Source organism: Bos indicus, chromosome 4, assembly GCF_029378745.1.
Source record: "Bos indicus isolate NIAB-ARS_2022 breed Sahiwal x Tharparkar chromosome 4, NIAB-ARS_B.indTharparkar_mat_pri_1.0, whole genome shotgun sequence".
Taxonomy (NCBI): Eukaryota; Metazoa; Chordata; class Mammalia; order Artiodactyla; family Bovidae; genus Bos; species Bos indicus.
Window position 1 is genome coordinate 96,933,254 of NC_091763.1, and position 17,308 is coordinate 96,950,561.

The 17,308-nt window shown below is 38.9% G+C and overlaps 1 protein-coding gene across 2 annotated transcripts in view; it reads right to left on the reverse strand.

Moving 5' to 3' along the window:
* The window catches only part of CHCHD3 (coiled-coil-helix-coiled-coil-helix domain containing 3), a 293,253-nt gene that overhangs the window by 93,238 nt on the left and 182,707 nt on the right, over positions 1-17,308 (reverse strand). The window contains exons 5-6 of one of the 2 annotated variants that reach the window (XM_070788178.1): positions 10,226-10,240; positions 8,265-8,348 (exon numbers count right to left, since the gene is read on the reverse strand). In XM_070788178.1, coding sequence (XP_070644279.1) covers positions 8,265-8,348; positions 10,226-10,240 — 99 coding nt within the window. The remainder of the gene's footprint in view (positions 1-8,264; positions 8,349-10,225; positions 10,241-17,308) is intronic. The other variant, XM_019959100.2, reaches the window with a different exon arrangement.

A 17,308-nucleotide genomic window follows, 5' to 3' on the forward strand; every position in this document is an offset into this window, starting at 1 on the left:
TAACTGTTTCAATTATATTAACAAGAGACATAGTGATACTGAGCCTTATTAATTTCTCTACCTAACCGCTAACATCTAAGTACATTTATTTGAACTATCAATACTTGTTATTTAAAAAAAAAAAAAAACACTCATTGATTAACAAAAGGTATATGCTAAAAACCACTTCACTGAAATCTCTGTCATTTGTAACAGCAATACAATTAAAAGTGACACTGGTTTCTATGCCTTCAACATACAAACTCTTGGACAAGAGAGCTTTATCTGTTTCTTGCAACTCTTGGTAACTAGAGAAACTGCCCTGGTTTCAAGATGAATGAGGAGGCCAGTACAAAAGTTCCCAGTGTCAATGGAATAATCTCTCTTTCTAGACTGACAAGTGCAAACTAGCATAAACTCCCAAGGAATATCTCCCACCAAGTAATGCTTTTAACTATTGAGTTAAACTTGCTATATCTCAGGGCCTGGCCAAAACACACACACAATTCAGTGTATATGAGCTACCCATATGACCTTGGATCATGGACAAATGTTTAGAAGTACCTAAGAGGAAGAATATCAAAGGGCTTTTTTTATCCCTTAAATTGAGTCTAAGTAGTTATTGCTCTACACTTCCCTCAAAAAAGAATCTTCATGTTTTAGGATCACAGATGCCAGTGGTCTGACTGAAATTCCATCCAGTATTAATCCCTTGAAATGGCTGACCTAGTTCCACTCAATGAAATCTTTTTACAATGATAGATTTCATCTGATAGTACAAAAGCACCAATAATTTCTTTCCATAAGGAGCACACGGGGCCGGCAATAATCTGTTCTGTTGTCATTTCTCTTTATCATCATTTGTGGCATTTTCCCCCTCAAGCTTTGTGGAGAGGAACACAGAAATGAAGGTACCAACTGACAAAGAAGAAGTCAAGCAATCAAAACAGCCAATTAATCATACAGATGAGTCCAACACTGTGATGCAATAGAAGATACGCCACCCACTGTAAGTAAAAGGCTTTGAAAACTTGCTCATTTGATGTAAGCATGACCTTAGAATTTAATTAGCAACTCTCTCCACAGGTGATGAACTAGTAAAGTACTTTTCTTCTTAATGACAATTTATCTTTCACCATTCTCTTTGCATCACTCTCTTTCACTCAGCTTGTACAATTCCCTCTCCTTCTTAATTGTATGGGGCTGACGGCAGTGTGTATGCAAATAGTTGCCGAAATCCAGAGGAACCTGCAAACTGGAAACAATACAAACAGCACTACCCCGCTGATCTGAGCACTGTAATGGTCTCCAACTAAGCTCTCTGATCTCCCTCAGCTACTCGAGCCACTAGGGCTTTATAGCTCTCTTCATGCTGTGCCAAACCCCACCATTCTTAGGAACGCCAAGAGCAAAGTGGATTTCATAGAGCAACTCAATTCAAGTTTATAATTGAGAAGTTAGACATGCAAGACACACTCATCATCAAAGAACGCACATCTCTAGATATCCTGGGAGAGGGAGGGAGGGGTCCTTCATCCCAGAAGATCCTGGAAGAAACTGGACTCTGTCCTTTTATACCATGGACTTAGTCCTGCCTCTCCATTCGTTTCCAGAGGGCTAACAGACTATGGGAAAATACATATTCTTCTGAAGAATACCCAGGCAACGGATGTTTCAGGAGCAGGCAAATTCAGATTTTCATCAAATAACCATCAAACAGCTGATAAAACAGAAAATTTGTTTTCATCCTAGAGATGGAATGAGATGATTATCCCGTAGCGACATTGTGAACCTATGAATGAATGGGATGCCCCAAAGACATTTCTAAACTGCTTGAATAGCTGAATTTCTTCCTTCAAAGTACAGGCAGCACAACCAGACATTAAAGTAATTCTTGGGGGTGTCATGCCACAGTTACTAAGTAATATGACCTTGCTGCTGCCCTTCTGGTCAAATTTTCCCAGGAAGTGCCAAATCCTGGGGCGGGGGGGGGGGGGGGGGGGGGGGGGGGGATTAAGCATTTTGAATGCTAAACACTTCCAGGTTATATGTTAACACTGATCAAGTTTTAACATCAGGACCTAAAACACTGTATTAGAAGCCAGAAGGAGTTAAGTTACTACCCATAGAACTAATAAAGCAATCAGCAGGATTTAACTCTAAAGTGCAGAACTGACAAGCATTAAAAATGGTATTGGACAATGGCTAACAGCTCGGATGTTGGACCTGGTTCAAATTCAGGTCACATTTCGACTGTATGCGTGCTTATGTGCTCTGTCGCTTCAGTCCTATCTGACTCTTTTTGACCGCATGGACTGAGCAGCCCATCAGGCTCCTCTGTCCAGGGGATGCTCCAGGCAAGAATACTGGAGTGGGTAGCCATTTTGTTCTCCAGGGAATCTTCCCAACCCATGGGCTGAAGCCGTGTCTCCTGAGGCTCCTTCTCTGCAGATGGATTTTTTCTCACTGAGCCACCTGGAAAGCCCTTTGTCTGTATATTCTCGGGCAAATTACTTGAACCTGTAGGATCTTCACCTAAACAACAGGGTTGATAGCCTCTTAGGGTTGTTTATGAGAATAAAATGATATAATCCATGCAAAGTGCCCAGCACAACATAAATACTCAAAAGATGTTACTGTTAGCTATGAGGATGATGAAGATGCTCTACATATCCAGATATTCAAAGTTAAACTTGATATTTTCATACGATAGATTTAGATTATTAATTTAACTAATGAAAACGAAACTAAATATTTTGCAATACTTACAAACTGTACATGAATGGCTTGGATCTAACCTTATGGCATAAACTTAGGAACTGCAGGATTCAATCACTGCATTTGAGTTGTGTAAAATACAGAAATGAGAAAATGATTTTATCCTTAAGGTGCTCACCAGATAAACACAGGTAACTAATCATAGTCAGCATAAACATGGCACATTAAGAGAGACATAAAGCATTGTAGAGAATTACCTGAGGGACTGACGAGTGAAAGTGGCTCAGTCGTGTCCAACTCTTTGCAACCCCATGGACTGTAGCCCGCCAGCCTCTGCTGTCCATGCGGTTCTCCAGGCAAGAAGATGGGAGTGGGTTGCCATTCCCTTCTCTAGGGGATCTTCCCAACTCACTGATCAAACCCGGGTCTCCTGCTTTGCAGGTAGATTCTTTACCTTGTGAGCCACCAGAGAAGCCTCACAGGGACTGGCAAAGGTGTCTTAAAAACATTTAAGAACATTTTCCTCGAAAGCTGCTCTGTGATTCCTTTCATCAATCACTGATCAGGAATTAATTCTCTCAAGCTTCTTACATCAACCCATGGGAATTGATACTCAAGCTTTTTTTCAGTTAGGGCATACCTACATGAGGTAAGAAAGAGCTTAACAAATATAAGCTGCTGCTGCTGCTGCTGCTAAGTCGCTTCAGCAGTGTCCAACTCTGTGCGACCCCACAGACGGCAGCCCACCAGGCTCCTCCGTCCCTGGGATTCTCCAGGCAAGAACACTGGAGTGGGTTGCCATTTCCTTCTCCAATGCATGAAAGTGAAAAGTGAAAGTGAAGTCGCTCGGTCGTGTCCAACTCCTAGCGACCCCATGGACTGCAGCCTACCAGGTTCCTCCGTCCATGGGATTTTCCAGGCAAGAGTACTGGAGTGGGGTGCCACTGCCTTCTCCAAAATATAAGCTGTTGCCCCTTAAAGAATATGTATTTTCGGGATTTCCCTGGTGGTCCAATGGCTAGGGCTCTGCACTCGCAATGCTGGGGGCCCGGGGTTCAATGCCTGGTCAGGGCAGTGGATCCTACATGCTGCAATGAAGCTCAAAGATCCAGGGTGCCACAGCTAAGGCTCGGTGCAGCCAAAGAAATAAATATTTTTTATAAAAAGAATATTTTCCACTGTGTGCAAGATACTGAAAATCATAAAATTACTTTCGTGGTATTCAACCTCCTGGTGTCTTCTGTCCATTTCTATAATATCTTATTTTTGTTTATTACTGCCATTCCTAAAAGTAGCTAAGCTGAATTTTTTCCAGTTGGATTTCACCTTGGAATATTTGAGAGACATTTAGGTGTGCAAAGATGAAGCACTTTCTAAACTTAATGCAGAAGATTGTAAGGAGGATTTTCTTGTGATTACAGTGAAAAAAGTACAATGTCTAACCATTTCTGTTAGAAATTCTGCACACTTTGTGTTAAAAGATGCAAAATGCAGAATCCAGCAGTGGCTAATGTAAGGAAAAATGGTTGTGGTATTACATAAGTTGCAGAATCATTTAACCGACTATGAAGTCCAGATTCTTGTTTAAAAATGTAAGTTTAAAAGTGGATACAAGTACTTATCTTTCTCTGTTTTAACTAGATGAACTGCTGAAACCATCAATGGAATACTAGGTGGTCTTATTAATGAAGAGGGGACATGGTATCTTATACAGTCATTCCCAGGATAACTTCTAAGACCACCATACTATCTGCCTGTCAGCTACATTAGCAGCCACAGTAATTGTATACATTATCACTTTTTAAAAATTTATTTATTTTTTATTGACGGACAATTGCTTTATAGAATTTTGCTGTTTTCTGTCAAATCTCAACATGAATCAGCCATAGATATACATATATCCCCTCCCTTTTGAACCTCCCCCCCATCTCCCTCCCCATCCCACCCCTCTAGGTTGATAAAGAGCCCATTTGAGTTTCCTGAGACATACAGTAAATTTCACATATGGTAATGTAAGTTTCCATGTTACTCTCTCCATACATCTCACCCTCTCCTCCCCTCTCCCATGTCCATAAGTCCATTCTCTGTGTCTGTTTCCCCATTGCTGCCCTGTAAATAAATTCTTCAGTACCATTTTTCTAGATTCTGTATACATGTGTTAGAATATGGTACTTATCTTTCTCTTTCTGACTCACTTCACTCTGTATAAAAGGTTCTAGGCTCATCCACCTCATCAGAACTGACTCAAATGTGTTCCTTTTTATGGCTGAGTGATAGTCCATTGTGTATATGTACCACAACTTCTTTATCCATTCATCTGTCAACAGACATCTAGGTTGCTTCCATGTTCTAGCTACTGTAAATAGTGCTGCAATGAACAATAGGATACATGTGTCTCTTTCAATTTGGTTTCCTCAGAGTATATGCCTATGAGTGGGATTGCTGGATTATATGGTGGTTTTAATCCTAAATTTTTTAAGGAATCTCCATTCCACCTTCCACAGTGCTGTATCAATTTACATTCCTACCAACAGTGCAAGAGCGTTCCCTTTTCTCCACACCCTTTCCAGCATTCACTGTTTGTAGACTTTTTGATGACGGCCATTCTGATTGGTGTGAGGTGATACCTCATTGTAGTTTTGATTTTCATTTCTTTAATAATGAGTGATGTTGAGCATCTTTTCATGTGTTTGTTAACCATCTGTACATTATCACTTTTTGATGACTCATAATCTTATTACTTCAGCCATCCATTTTCATTGACTTGATGCAAATTTCATGATGCAACTATGGCATGATATCTCTAAGAGTTATTTTAATATTTCATTGTGCTTCTTTTAAAGTGAGAAATTTATGGTCATTTGAGAATATGAACCCAAGTCTACTGAGCATTTGAAACACAAGCAGTTCTGTAATACAGCTTGGGATGTCTCTAGATTCTACTTTAATACACTCCTTATCAATTAGACATTCCCTTGTGTGAATGGAGCTTTCTCCTCCCTGGTATTCATATCAGCTGGTTCCCCAGACATCTGAGATAATTTCTGCCTTTCTTCAACTCCAGAGAAGTAATAAGTGTAATTTAACTGTACACCAATTTCACCCTTCTTAGAACCAATAGGCAAAGCTATCAACTCTTCACTGACAAAGAAAGTCAAAGCCATTTTAAAGTTTTTCAAATACTTGCTTCATTGCAAATGTTGCCAGCTTTATCAAAGCCGACATGGATGTGAAGTAAACTTTTCAAGAATGTGAGAGGTACTGCATGTGGTGGAAACTTAGTTGCTAAGTTGTGGTCTGACTCTTTGCAACCTCATGGACTGTAGACTACCAGTCTCCTCTGATCCATGGGATTCTCCACACAAGAATACTGGAGTGGATTGCCTTGTCCTTCTCCAGGGGATCTTTCCAACCCAGGGATCAAACCCATTTCTCTTATGTCTCCTGCACTGACAGCAGGGTTCTTTACCACTAGCACCATCTTTAATTGGCCAAGAGTAAATCCATCCTCTCAGTGCCTCAAACCAATCACTGAATATCTCTAGGAAACTGGTGATTTATGAGAAATGGGCAATATGTAACAGTGATCGATGAGAACTTCAAAACATACCTAGCACGGTAATACTTGAAGGCACAGAAAACTTATCACTGGATCGGGGTGGGGGGGGCAGGTTCCTGGTTAATCACCTGAAAAACTTTCACTCGTTCATTTGATTCAGATAATATTTACTCATTACATCAGAAACAGTGTTTGGGATAGAAGTAAAAGAAGAGCTACCACTGACTGAACGGCTGGACAGTCTTACAGTTAATTTATGAGAATTATCTCATTTTACAAATTAGCGAGGTAGGTACTACAAAATCCTCAGTTTATAGCTGAGGAAAGCTAAAGTTTACATATAACACTCCAAGATAGGGCTTCCCTCATAGCTCAGTTGGTAAAAAATCTGCCTGCAATGCAGGAGACCTGGGTTCCATTCCTGGGTTGGGAAGATCCCCTGGAGAAGGAAATGGCAACCCACTCCAGTATTCTTGCCTGGAGAATCCCATGGACAGAGGAGCCTGACAGGCTATAGTCCATGGGGTCACAAAGAGTCGGACATGATTCAGTGACTAAAGCACCACCACCACTCCAAGATAGGCAGCAGGTAAATGCCAGTTCAGGGACTTGAATCTAAGCCTCCAGATGTCAGAACCCATGCACTAAATCAGTCCTCTGCAAACCATAGCTCAAGGGTCATTTCTCGTTGGCAAAAATGTGTTTATTGCAATGGTTCCTATTTTGATTAATAAAGATATATTTGAGCCTAGTTATGATTTAAAATTTCACAGTCCAAAACTGCAGTTACTTTTGCATCAACCTAGTAAGTCCCTCTTGCTTCAGTTCTTACTGAAGACAGCAACTCACAAGCCATCTAACCTTCCCAAACACGTCAAGCACAACCCTGCTTCAGGGCTTGGTCCTGGCCTGCTTCCCACACCCAGATACCTCTTAGAAAGGTCCTTCCACCCAGTGCCACACCTGCATTCCTAGGCCCTGGGACTCCTCTTTCCACTCCACTGTTTGCATATATTATAATCTGCCATTCAACATGCTGACAGGGTTTTAATGAATTTAAGCTCCACAAGGGCAGCAGTTCAGTTCACTTTCTTCATTAGCTTCTCTCTGGCACTATCAAGGCCTGACATATACAAGACTGACATATACATATGAGAAAATGATCCCTACATTCAAGAAGTACTAAGTTCAATGACACAGAGAGAGGTGAAGACAACATACAAATATTTGTACTGAATGGAGTTTGATAGTCTATTTCTTAGTTTCTACTTTTTTACTAAACATGCTATTCCAAATCAAATTTGGAGGTCTCAATCAAAGCAAAGAGAAAACTAGCTTTGCAACCTCATGGTCTAGGTATGAAATTATCCTAGACAATAAAGTATTTCATTGAACAGGGGCACTGATTGGGTCCCCAAATTTCCAATCTTAAGCCCACTGCCTCCTCCTGTTTCAGTCTCAATTTCCTCGAGTCTTTGTCGAATTCTATAGAAATGGAGACCAGAGGTACTTCCTCCTCTCTCCATCCTAACTCTTCTCCTGAGTCCTATTATTCAGCTCCTGTCCACCAGTTTTGAAAAAGACATTCATTTCTTGGCCACAAGTGCAGTGAAACTGAGCTTTCACAAAGACAGTTTATCCTTCAAAACATTTCCGCTTCTAAGAACGTGCTCAAGCTTAGTCAATGTTTGGGAGAGCCCGGAATAGCACTCTACTGCTTGACCTAGAGACAGTGCAGCTTCTAAACGTTTAGGGGAAAATATCTCGGGGGAGTTCCTGAGTAGTAAAATGTTATCAACGAGCCAGGAACACAACAACACGCAAAACTACCAAAGTAGAAACGACATTATCTTTGATAATGACCGGCCTGGTTGGCTTCTTTACTTCCTGGCCACTTTTTAACTAGGAAAAGTGGTTACAGTTCTAATGTATTGATTTTTAAATACACCCCTGGGAACACTGCAGGTGTGGTTAAGAGAAGAGAATCACTGACAAGAAACAGCCATACCCTCTCCTCCAGTCTAGCCAGCTGCTCTTTGTAGAATGCATCCTGCTTCTTTATCACCCGATCTTTCTCTTCCAGCTGCTTAGCCTAAAAAAAGAAATGAAAAAATACTAAATTAAGAAAGAGCAGTAACAGCAAAGCAAAAGTTAAGTATAAATTGCATTAGAAATACGTATATAAAGATGAAGATTTTTTGCAGGCTAGTAGGTCTCTGCCATAGAAAAAACATTTATAAGATGATGATTGCTGTATTTAAATGTAAAGAATGGGCCTATATTGTAATTTTTTAAACTGTAACAGCTGTGTCCTACTTTGTCCAAATGTTTCTGATAATGTCAGAATACAGCACAGACAGTTTTATTTAACTTCTCTTTCGAAGAGTAATTTCAAGGATTAATATTTTGCTTAATAAAACTTTGATTTTTATCCCAGGCAAAAGACACAGTTATTAACCTTTCTTGAGCAATAAAAAACGCCTATATAACATTTTGTACATAAACCTTACATACGAGAACCCTTAAAATACCCAGTGAAACCAGCATATAAATAAATGTATCGGTCTACTTCCTTTTTAATGGCATAGCTGTCTTTGGCAAAAAGGGCAAAAACCATTCTAATTCTATATTTGAATAATTTTAAGTAATTAAAAGTAAAATAATAAAAGTAATTTTATAACTCTTAACTAATTTATCTTTTTTATGAAATCAAAAATCAAGCAATAAAATCTTTATCCTTGAAAAAAATAATGCTTTCTTATGGATGTTTTTGAAGCTAAATTAAAAATGCATTTCTTTGAAATCTTGCCATTTGGGACAAAGCGGATGGACTGAGAGGGTATTATGGTAAGTAAAATAAGGCAGACAAGAGAAAGGCAAAGACTGTATGATTTCACTATATGTGAAATCTAAAAATCAAAACAAATGAACAAATATAGCCAAACAGAAACAGAGGCATAGATACAAAGAAACAGGGGGTTGTCAGAGAGGAGGTACCTGGGGGAAGAGAAAAATAAGTGAGAGTGATTAAAAGATACAAACTTTCAGTTACAAAATGAATGATTCACAAATGTGAAAAGTACTGCAGTTGGGGGATGTAGTCTATAAGTCTATAATCATGTCATAGTTCTGCATGGTGACAGATGGCAACCAGACGTATTATGATGACCATTTTCCAATATACAGAAATATCAAATCACAATGGTGTACACCAAGAACTAACACAGCGCTGCAGGTCAGTTATACTTCAAAAACAAACAAAGGAAAACACTCAGAGAAAGAGAGATCTTATTTGTAGCTATTGGCGGTGAGGGGAAGAGAGAGGGGTAAATAGATGAGGGTGGTCAAAAGACAAAAATTTCCAGTTATAAGATAAATTAACATTAGGAATGTAATGTCCAACATGGTAAGATCATTAATACTGTTCTACCTTATAAAGATCATAAGAGAGTAAATCCTCTGAGTTCCCATCACAAGGGAAAACATATTTTTCTACTTCTTTAATGTTGTATCTATATGAGATGATGGGTATTTACTAAACCTATTGTGGTCATCACTGCAGGAGGTATGTAGGTCAAATCATTGTTATGCTGCACACCTCACACTTACACAGTGCTGTATGTCAATCATATCTCAATAAAACTGGGGGAGGGACAATGAAAAATGCATTTCTTAAACTGCTGTTTCTATTTTTATTATATTTAAATGACCTTTATTTCTGAGAACAAACCTCCCTACATCACCCATGTTAGAAAAGTTTTTAACATACTTTTTGGTCAATGAATGTTGAACACAAGCACAGCTAGAAATTTTAAGAAATAAGCAAAATACATATTTTGGCACTCCCACTCTTTTGCCATGCAATGCGATCAAGGGTCGCCTGGATCAACCTGTGTAAGGGAGACTGTCACTACACACTTAGGTCAGCTCATGTGCCCATTTGTTGTAGGTAACGGTTTTGCTACTTACTTTGACTTCAATATCCTGTGGCATGTAAAAAACAGAGAAATAGTTATTTACCAGGAGAAACACTTTTTCCCCTAATGTCAACCAAGAAATCAGATGGATAGTATTTACCTAAAGTGCAAGCCAAAGGTGACAATGGGGGAAAAAATAAGAGGACTTGCTTAACTTGGCACATATCTGAATATTATTGCACTATTAAATACTGTTTGAATAGAAGATTTCAATGAAAAGTTCATGCTGCTTCAAAGTATAAGTGTAATTTAAAAACCAAATAATGAATTAAATAAAAAACACACACATATGCGAGCACATAATCTACGGCTCCTTGACATAACAGTAAAAACCTCACTAGTCTAACAGGAGTGTAAGAGTAGGAGTAATAATGGAGTAGTAATGGAGTAAGTAATAGAGGAACAATGGAGTAGTAGCAATGGAGAAAGAATTTTTGACAAAACTATGTGTAAACGATACTGGATGCTTGGGGCTGGTGCACTGGGAAGACCCAGAGGGATGGTATGGGGAGGGAGGAGGGTTCAGGATGGGGAACAGGAGGAGGAGGGTTCAGGATGGGGAACAGGTATACAAGGTTCATGTATACCTGTGGCAGATTCATTTTGATATATGGCAAAACCAATACAATATTGTAAAGTTAAAAAATTAAATTAAATTAAATTAAAAACAAACAAAAAAAAAGAGAGAAAAAAAATTATGTGTGAAGAAAATATGCAAGACTACATGATCTAGATTCCTCTATCTGTCTAAATTGAACACATATCCCTGCAAATATAAAGGAAATGCAGAAAGATGGATTTATGAGAACCTCCATAAGATAAAAAACATTAAACAAAATGAACAAGCACATGAAAAGAAATACTTACTCCTAACAGTGAAATTAGTATTGCTCACATAAAGAGCACTTAAAAAATAAGCTCTCCATCCCCAAAAAGAGTCAAGAGAAAAACATCCAAGTGACACAGACTAGCAATCTGCACAAAAATGTACATAACACATTTTTAAAAACCCACAAGAAATCAAAAATGAAAATTAAAATAACAAAATTCCATAATTCATCTATCAGATTTAAAAATATAAAATAAAAATAATACTGCCCAAGATACATGAAAAACATGCTCTTCAAGACACTGTTCGTCAGAATATAAATTGGCATAAGCATTTTAAAAATCAGTTTGACAAAATGTAAATAAGTTTGAAAACTGTACATATGCACTGAGATCTAAACACTCTACTTTTAGGACTTAAGTAATTATGGCAATATGCAAAGATATTCACGATAAGATTAATTAGAATTGCAAAGAAACAGAAACAAAAACCGATCTAGCAGTTAAATTAAAATATACTCAAAATATACTAAGTAAAAAAAGAAGAAGACTATAAACAGAAAGGGGAGTATGATCTCTTTTTTTGTAGGGAAGAAGAAATAAAAGACCAGAAGGATATTCAACAAAATGTCAATAGAGGTTATGGCAGGGTGGTAAGCTTATGGAGGGTTTCTAATTATTTTTTTTCCTTAAGTTTTCCATATTAAAAATAAACACACTTTGCAGTCAAAAGACAAAGGAGAGAATTTTCTGAGGTGAGGAAACAATTCTCCTTCTTGATTATGGTAGTTAGACAAGTGCATGCATTTGTCAAAACTCAAACAACAGTGTATCACAAAAGTGTGAATTTAACAATATAAAATTTTTAAGTTGATCCAAATAAAGCATATTAAAATTTATGAAAATAATTTTATAAATATATATGTATATCTTTACTAATGTTAATTTGCTTATCAGTTAGCTAATTTCACTTCTAGGCATTTAATTCTAAGAAATACTAAGAAAAGCACACAAAAATTTATATCTAAAAAAACGCTGCCAACATTATTTAAAGCAACAAAAAAACTGGGAACAAATCCCCAGTCCAGGTTCGATGCATGATAGAGGATGCTCAGGGCTGGTGCACTGGGATGACCCAGAGGGATGGTATGGGGAGGGAGGTGGGAGGGAGGTGCAGGATGGGGAACACATGTACACCCGTGGCAGATTCATGTTGATGTGTGGCAAAACCAATACAATATTGTAAAGTAATTAGCCTCAAATTAAAATAAATAAATTTATATTATTAAAAAAAAAAAAACTGGGAACAACAGAGGTTTGTGTAAATAAGATATGGTCCAACAACCATACTGTCTCTTTATTATAAAGACTTGAGTCTGGCCATAATGATCAAACATTGAGAGCCATTAAAAAAATACTGTTTTAATAGAATAATTGATTTCTTTAACTCAAAATATTAAGGGGAGGGGGATGGTCATAAATTACCATGTACACCAAATTCCTAATTTTGGTTAAGAAACAGGGTTCGGGGGGCAGAAGGGAAGGACAGGAAAAACTGAGTACCTGATTATGTAGACACAAAAAAAGGGTAATATTGCTGAGATGTTAACAGTGGATATGATATGCACAGCGGTATAGTTTTCTTACTTAGACTATTCTCTATTTTCCAAAATCTCTGTAACAAAGTTATATTTCTTTAATTAAAAAAACTTTAAACATTATAATGACATACATTTATCTGTGATTATCAGATGGAAATATAACATGGTACAAAAGACAAAAGAGTGAGTGATTAAGTAGCTATACTAACAAACATAAAAATTTAACAACTTGAACAGTTATTTATAGCATGGAAAATTACTTTACCTAGTAAATGCTTAACGCATAAGGACTTGATTATCTCCCCATTCAATGCATGACATTACCAATCATGGTTCTTAAACCATTTACACTAAATAATGTTGCTTTTGTTCACATAGTGCTGCACACTGAGATTTCTTTTCTAAGAAAAAAAAAAGTAATAGATATTCTATTATGGCTATTTAGAAAATATTAAGAATTCAGTATCACAAGTATATAACTTCAGCCTAAAAGAGACTACACTAACCACCAAATTTAATTTTGAAAGCTTGATGACCACCTAAATAAAAGATATGCAGAAACTCCCACACTGTAAGATGCAATCCTTGGAATTTTGTTAAAGAAACACGTCAAAAGGTGAGATATGCACACTAAAGACGAACCACCTCCAAAGGCCTGAAAACACCCAACCACAGGCTGACATCACAGGTCTTTCCCTTAGACTGTCAACAGAATCAATAGCCTGAGATCTGCTGGGGAGAAGAACAGAGCCAGAAACACGGCTACACCACCTCAATGGCACATTGCTTTGAAACAGTTAATGCAAGGCTGGGAGAGAAAGTCACACAGTATGAACCTGGAAACTTAAATAAGCCTGGGATACACTGGCTAAACTAATAGCTGCCGAGGATGAAGAGTCACACGCGACTTAAGAAAAAGCGATAAACCAACTGCAGGGAATGAAACATCCACGTAGACCTGTCTGACTGATATGGAATCACGGTAAACAAACAAATGACAACGAAGAGGATTACAACGTTATTCACTGTTACAGGAGAATCGTTTCTTAGGGGGGAAATGGATATAAAAAGCTTCCCCCCACTTGCTGGGGGCCAGCGTGAGGCACTCCACCCATGGCAAAGGTCATGAGGAAGGAGGCTCGACATACGCAAAGGCGGGATGGAGCCTCAGGAGACCCCTGGAAATTCTCGAGCATCTACCCCCATAACCAGAGCCTGCCTACTTTACTACTTTGTGCTCTCCCCTACACCTGACTTTACGGGGGGCTGTCCCCCACCACCTCTTTCGGAGAAGGAGTTAACTTAGAGCTCCAGTTAATAATAATTCCTGGGTGTGATAGGAGTGTTCCAAACTTACAAACTCCTCTGAAGGTTCTCTAGCCTGCCTGACAGGCTTGTCTGGCCACATATGATTGCTGTGAGAGGCACGAGGTGCTTTAAACCTTCTAAAAACAGGTTCTTTAGAGAAGTTAGAAAACCATTAGTATAAGTATAGTGGGCTGATTAGAAATTGTATTGGTGAAGGGTTTTTCATTTGTTGAGCCAATGTTTGTTGCTGAGTCTCCACATCCCCTGCCCTTATACACATTAATGAATATATAGAAGAAATAAGTATTAACCTTTGATATAAATCACGTTAGACCTTAGGCTAAGTAAACTCTTTCCTTAACTAAAACCCACTACACCCTCACCCTATAGGAATGTAACTTTATTTGGGTGGCGTCTGTTTTAAGAATAATCACCCTTGGAGAAAAAAGTGTCCTGGTTGACTGACCGCTGTCACGAGGGTCATCAATTGTCAGCAGGCCCCCTGGCCAGAAGATGATGTAACACCCCTAAGACCTCTGTATACATTTGTATGAAGCACCTGACTTTGATAAAAGTCAGGACTGCTGACCCCACGTGACTTTTGTATAACACCTCAGTGTATAAAAGTAGACCCTGGAAAATAAAGAATTGGGATCAGTTCCTTGAAATACTGGTCTCCCCATGTCTCTCTCTCTCTCAAACTCTGGCTGAGTCTCCATCTGGAGTGCGGAACCCACCAAGCTTACTAATTTTGCCCAGGCTTCTAAGATCCGACCGGGGAGGCCTCAGTGTCTCCTCTCCTTCGGAAGAACGGAAGGACGCTTGCGGCCTACGTAAGTGGTGCAAACTTCTTGTCTTGAAGTTTTATTGGTCTCCTGCGTAAACCAAGCTACTCAGCCTCTTTTCTCCACTGAATTTTCCTACTGAGCTATCCTCATTCTATTACTCTTTACATCTCTAATTAATGTCTAATTGAAGCTATTGTATCCTGATCCTCGCTGAAGCCGTCTCCCCTTCGAATACCCTGGATCAGCCGGGGCTGGACCCCGGCACCCACCGTCTCTGGTTCGCTATTCCTTCTCAAGAAGTAATATGTACTGATTAGTCTTCAGATTCTGTTAGATTTTGGATAATGTGATTGGGCTTGAAAACATGACAGAAAGCGCCTAAATGGATCATTATGGAAAACTGGAGTGTGCCATATACAAGAGAAAGAAAACAAGGAAATCGAATTTTAAGAAACCCAACACATAAACATTTTGATGTTTGCACTCAGTGCTGGTAGCCAGATTCAAAACGAAGTATACAACACGTACGTATTTCCTTAAAGTCTTTCCTCGTTTCAGAAGAGACCTGAAGCTGTTAACGACAAACCATACAGTAAGTTAAGAGAAGTAAAAACTGGGATTCCGCCTGTGACATAAAGGTGGTTTCCCACGTACCTTTCCATGTATGTTCCTAGAGAAATCTTCACGCCGACAGATTCTTGGCATGGTAGCTCGGCCCTCTTAGGCCTGGCTGCTCCGTGAAGACTGAGATGAGGAACAGAGCACACAGCACTGGAAACGCAGTGACATCATAATCACTGAGCTCAGAGGAAGTACTGTTACTTCACACATCAAGTACAAGGCATGTAAGGGGAGAGCTGGTGCTATGGGAAAGCTTATGTATTTTAAATGACATAGTTCTTTAAAGGCCAGGGTTCAATTTCAATACCTCAAGGTAGAAAACAAAGCAGGTATCAGCTCAATTTTCCATGGGATGATGTTATGAAGACAGAAATTACTAAAACTGAGAAAAGGCAATAATTCTAAATCAATGTAAACAGGAAAATCTTGTAAGAAATCTGATGCTTTTGAACTGTGGTGTTGGAAGAAGACTCTTGAGAGTCCCTTGGACTACTAGATCCAACCAGTCCATCCTAAAGGAAATCAGTCCTGACTATTCTGCAACTCCAATACTTTGGTCACCTGAAGTGAAGAACTGACTCACTGGAAAAGACCCTGATGCTAGGAAAGATTGAGGGCAGGAGGAGAAGGGTATGACAAAAGTTGAGATGGTAGATGGCATCACCGACTCGATGGACATGAGTTTGAGTAAACTCCGGGAGTTGGTGATGGCCAGGGAAGGCTGGCATGCCGCAGTCCATGGGGTCGCAAAGAGTCAGACATGACTGAGCGACTGAACTGAACTGAACAAATCTGAAACACACATATAATGAACTGGGAAAGAGTTAATCTTTCTCAATCATAAGGATAATCTGTGGTAGGCAAAAATCAATCTATACATCTATCAACTCACACAGGCAAGTAAGAACAGGGCAAGGAACTTTCTTCCACATTAGACCTACATCAAGCATGATACACAGGAAAATAAAACTACATGCTGACACTAAGAGACAAAAAAATGGAAATATCTGAAGCAGCTGAACCATAAACTTATACAGTAATATTACATTTAGAAACTGTAGAACATGATCACTGTGAATATCAATTAGCCGTAACAAAATAATTAAGGTGGCCATGAATTCAATTAGCTGAATACTAGACTTTTGTTACAAATGAGAAATTACATAGGGTTCACTGAACTTTTATCAAGTGGGATTAATAAACAAAGAGTTATACTCAAAGCCCTGGTTTCCAAACCACAGCAGAAGGTGACCTTCAAAATGGTAACTCATGCAAGGGAACGTGAACCATGTCCAACCTAGTATCAACTTGAGTACACCTTTCAGGGACTACTCAGAGGCGTTAAACACAAGCTATGAGCAAAGCCCAGCCTGAAATGTTCTGTTCCCTAACACAGTAAGAGCTGACGCAAGCTGAGTACAGACCAAGGGATGAAAGACAAAGCCCGTTCTTCCAACAGACGTCTTGATCCCAAGTTTGGAAGTCACACTCAATCTCCCAGGATTTTATTAAATCCACTTGTTTCTGTTTGTTTTGTCTTCCCCAAAGGACCCTGGTCTACATGTCATATTGTCAACTTACTATCAACAGCCTACTGAATGTGTCCCCTGCTTTTGGGAGCGTATCTGCCTATTCTCTTGAAAAGAACAAAGGCAAAGATAAATGGTCTTTCAAATTAAAAAGTAAACTAACAATGAAGTGAGGAGGTTGTTAGCTGCATACATTTAGAACAGAAAGCACCCTAGTAGTGCTTTAAATTTTTCCAGTAGTTCTCTCGTAACATTTGTGCAGATCATGCTTCTCGACAAAAGCAGTGACATCAAGTGCTAGATGAAATCGCAAACAATTTTACAAGCTTTCTTCTATAGTTTTAGAGAGGGGGAAAAAAACATTTTTAAATCACAGATTTACTTCCTCAGCTTTCCAGCG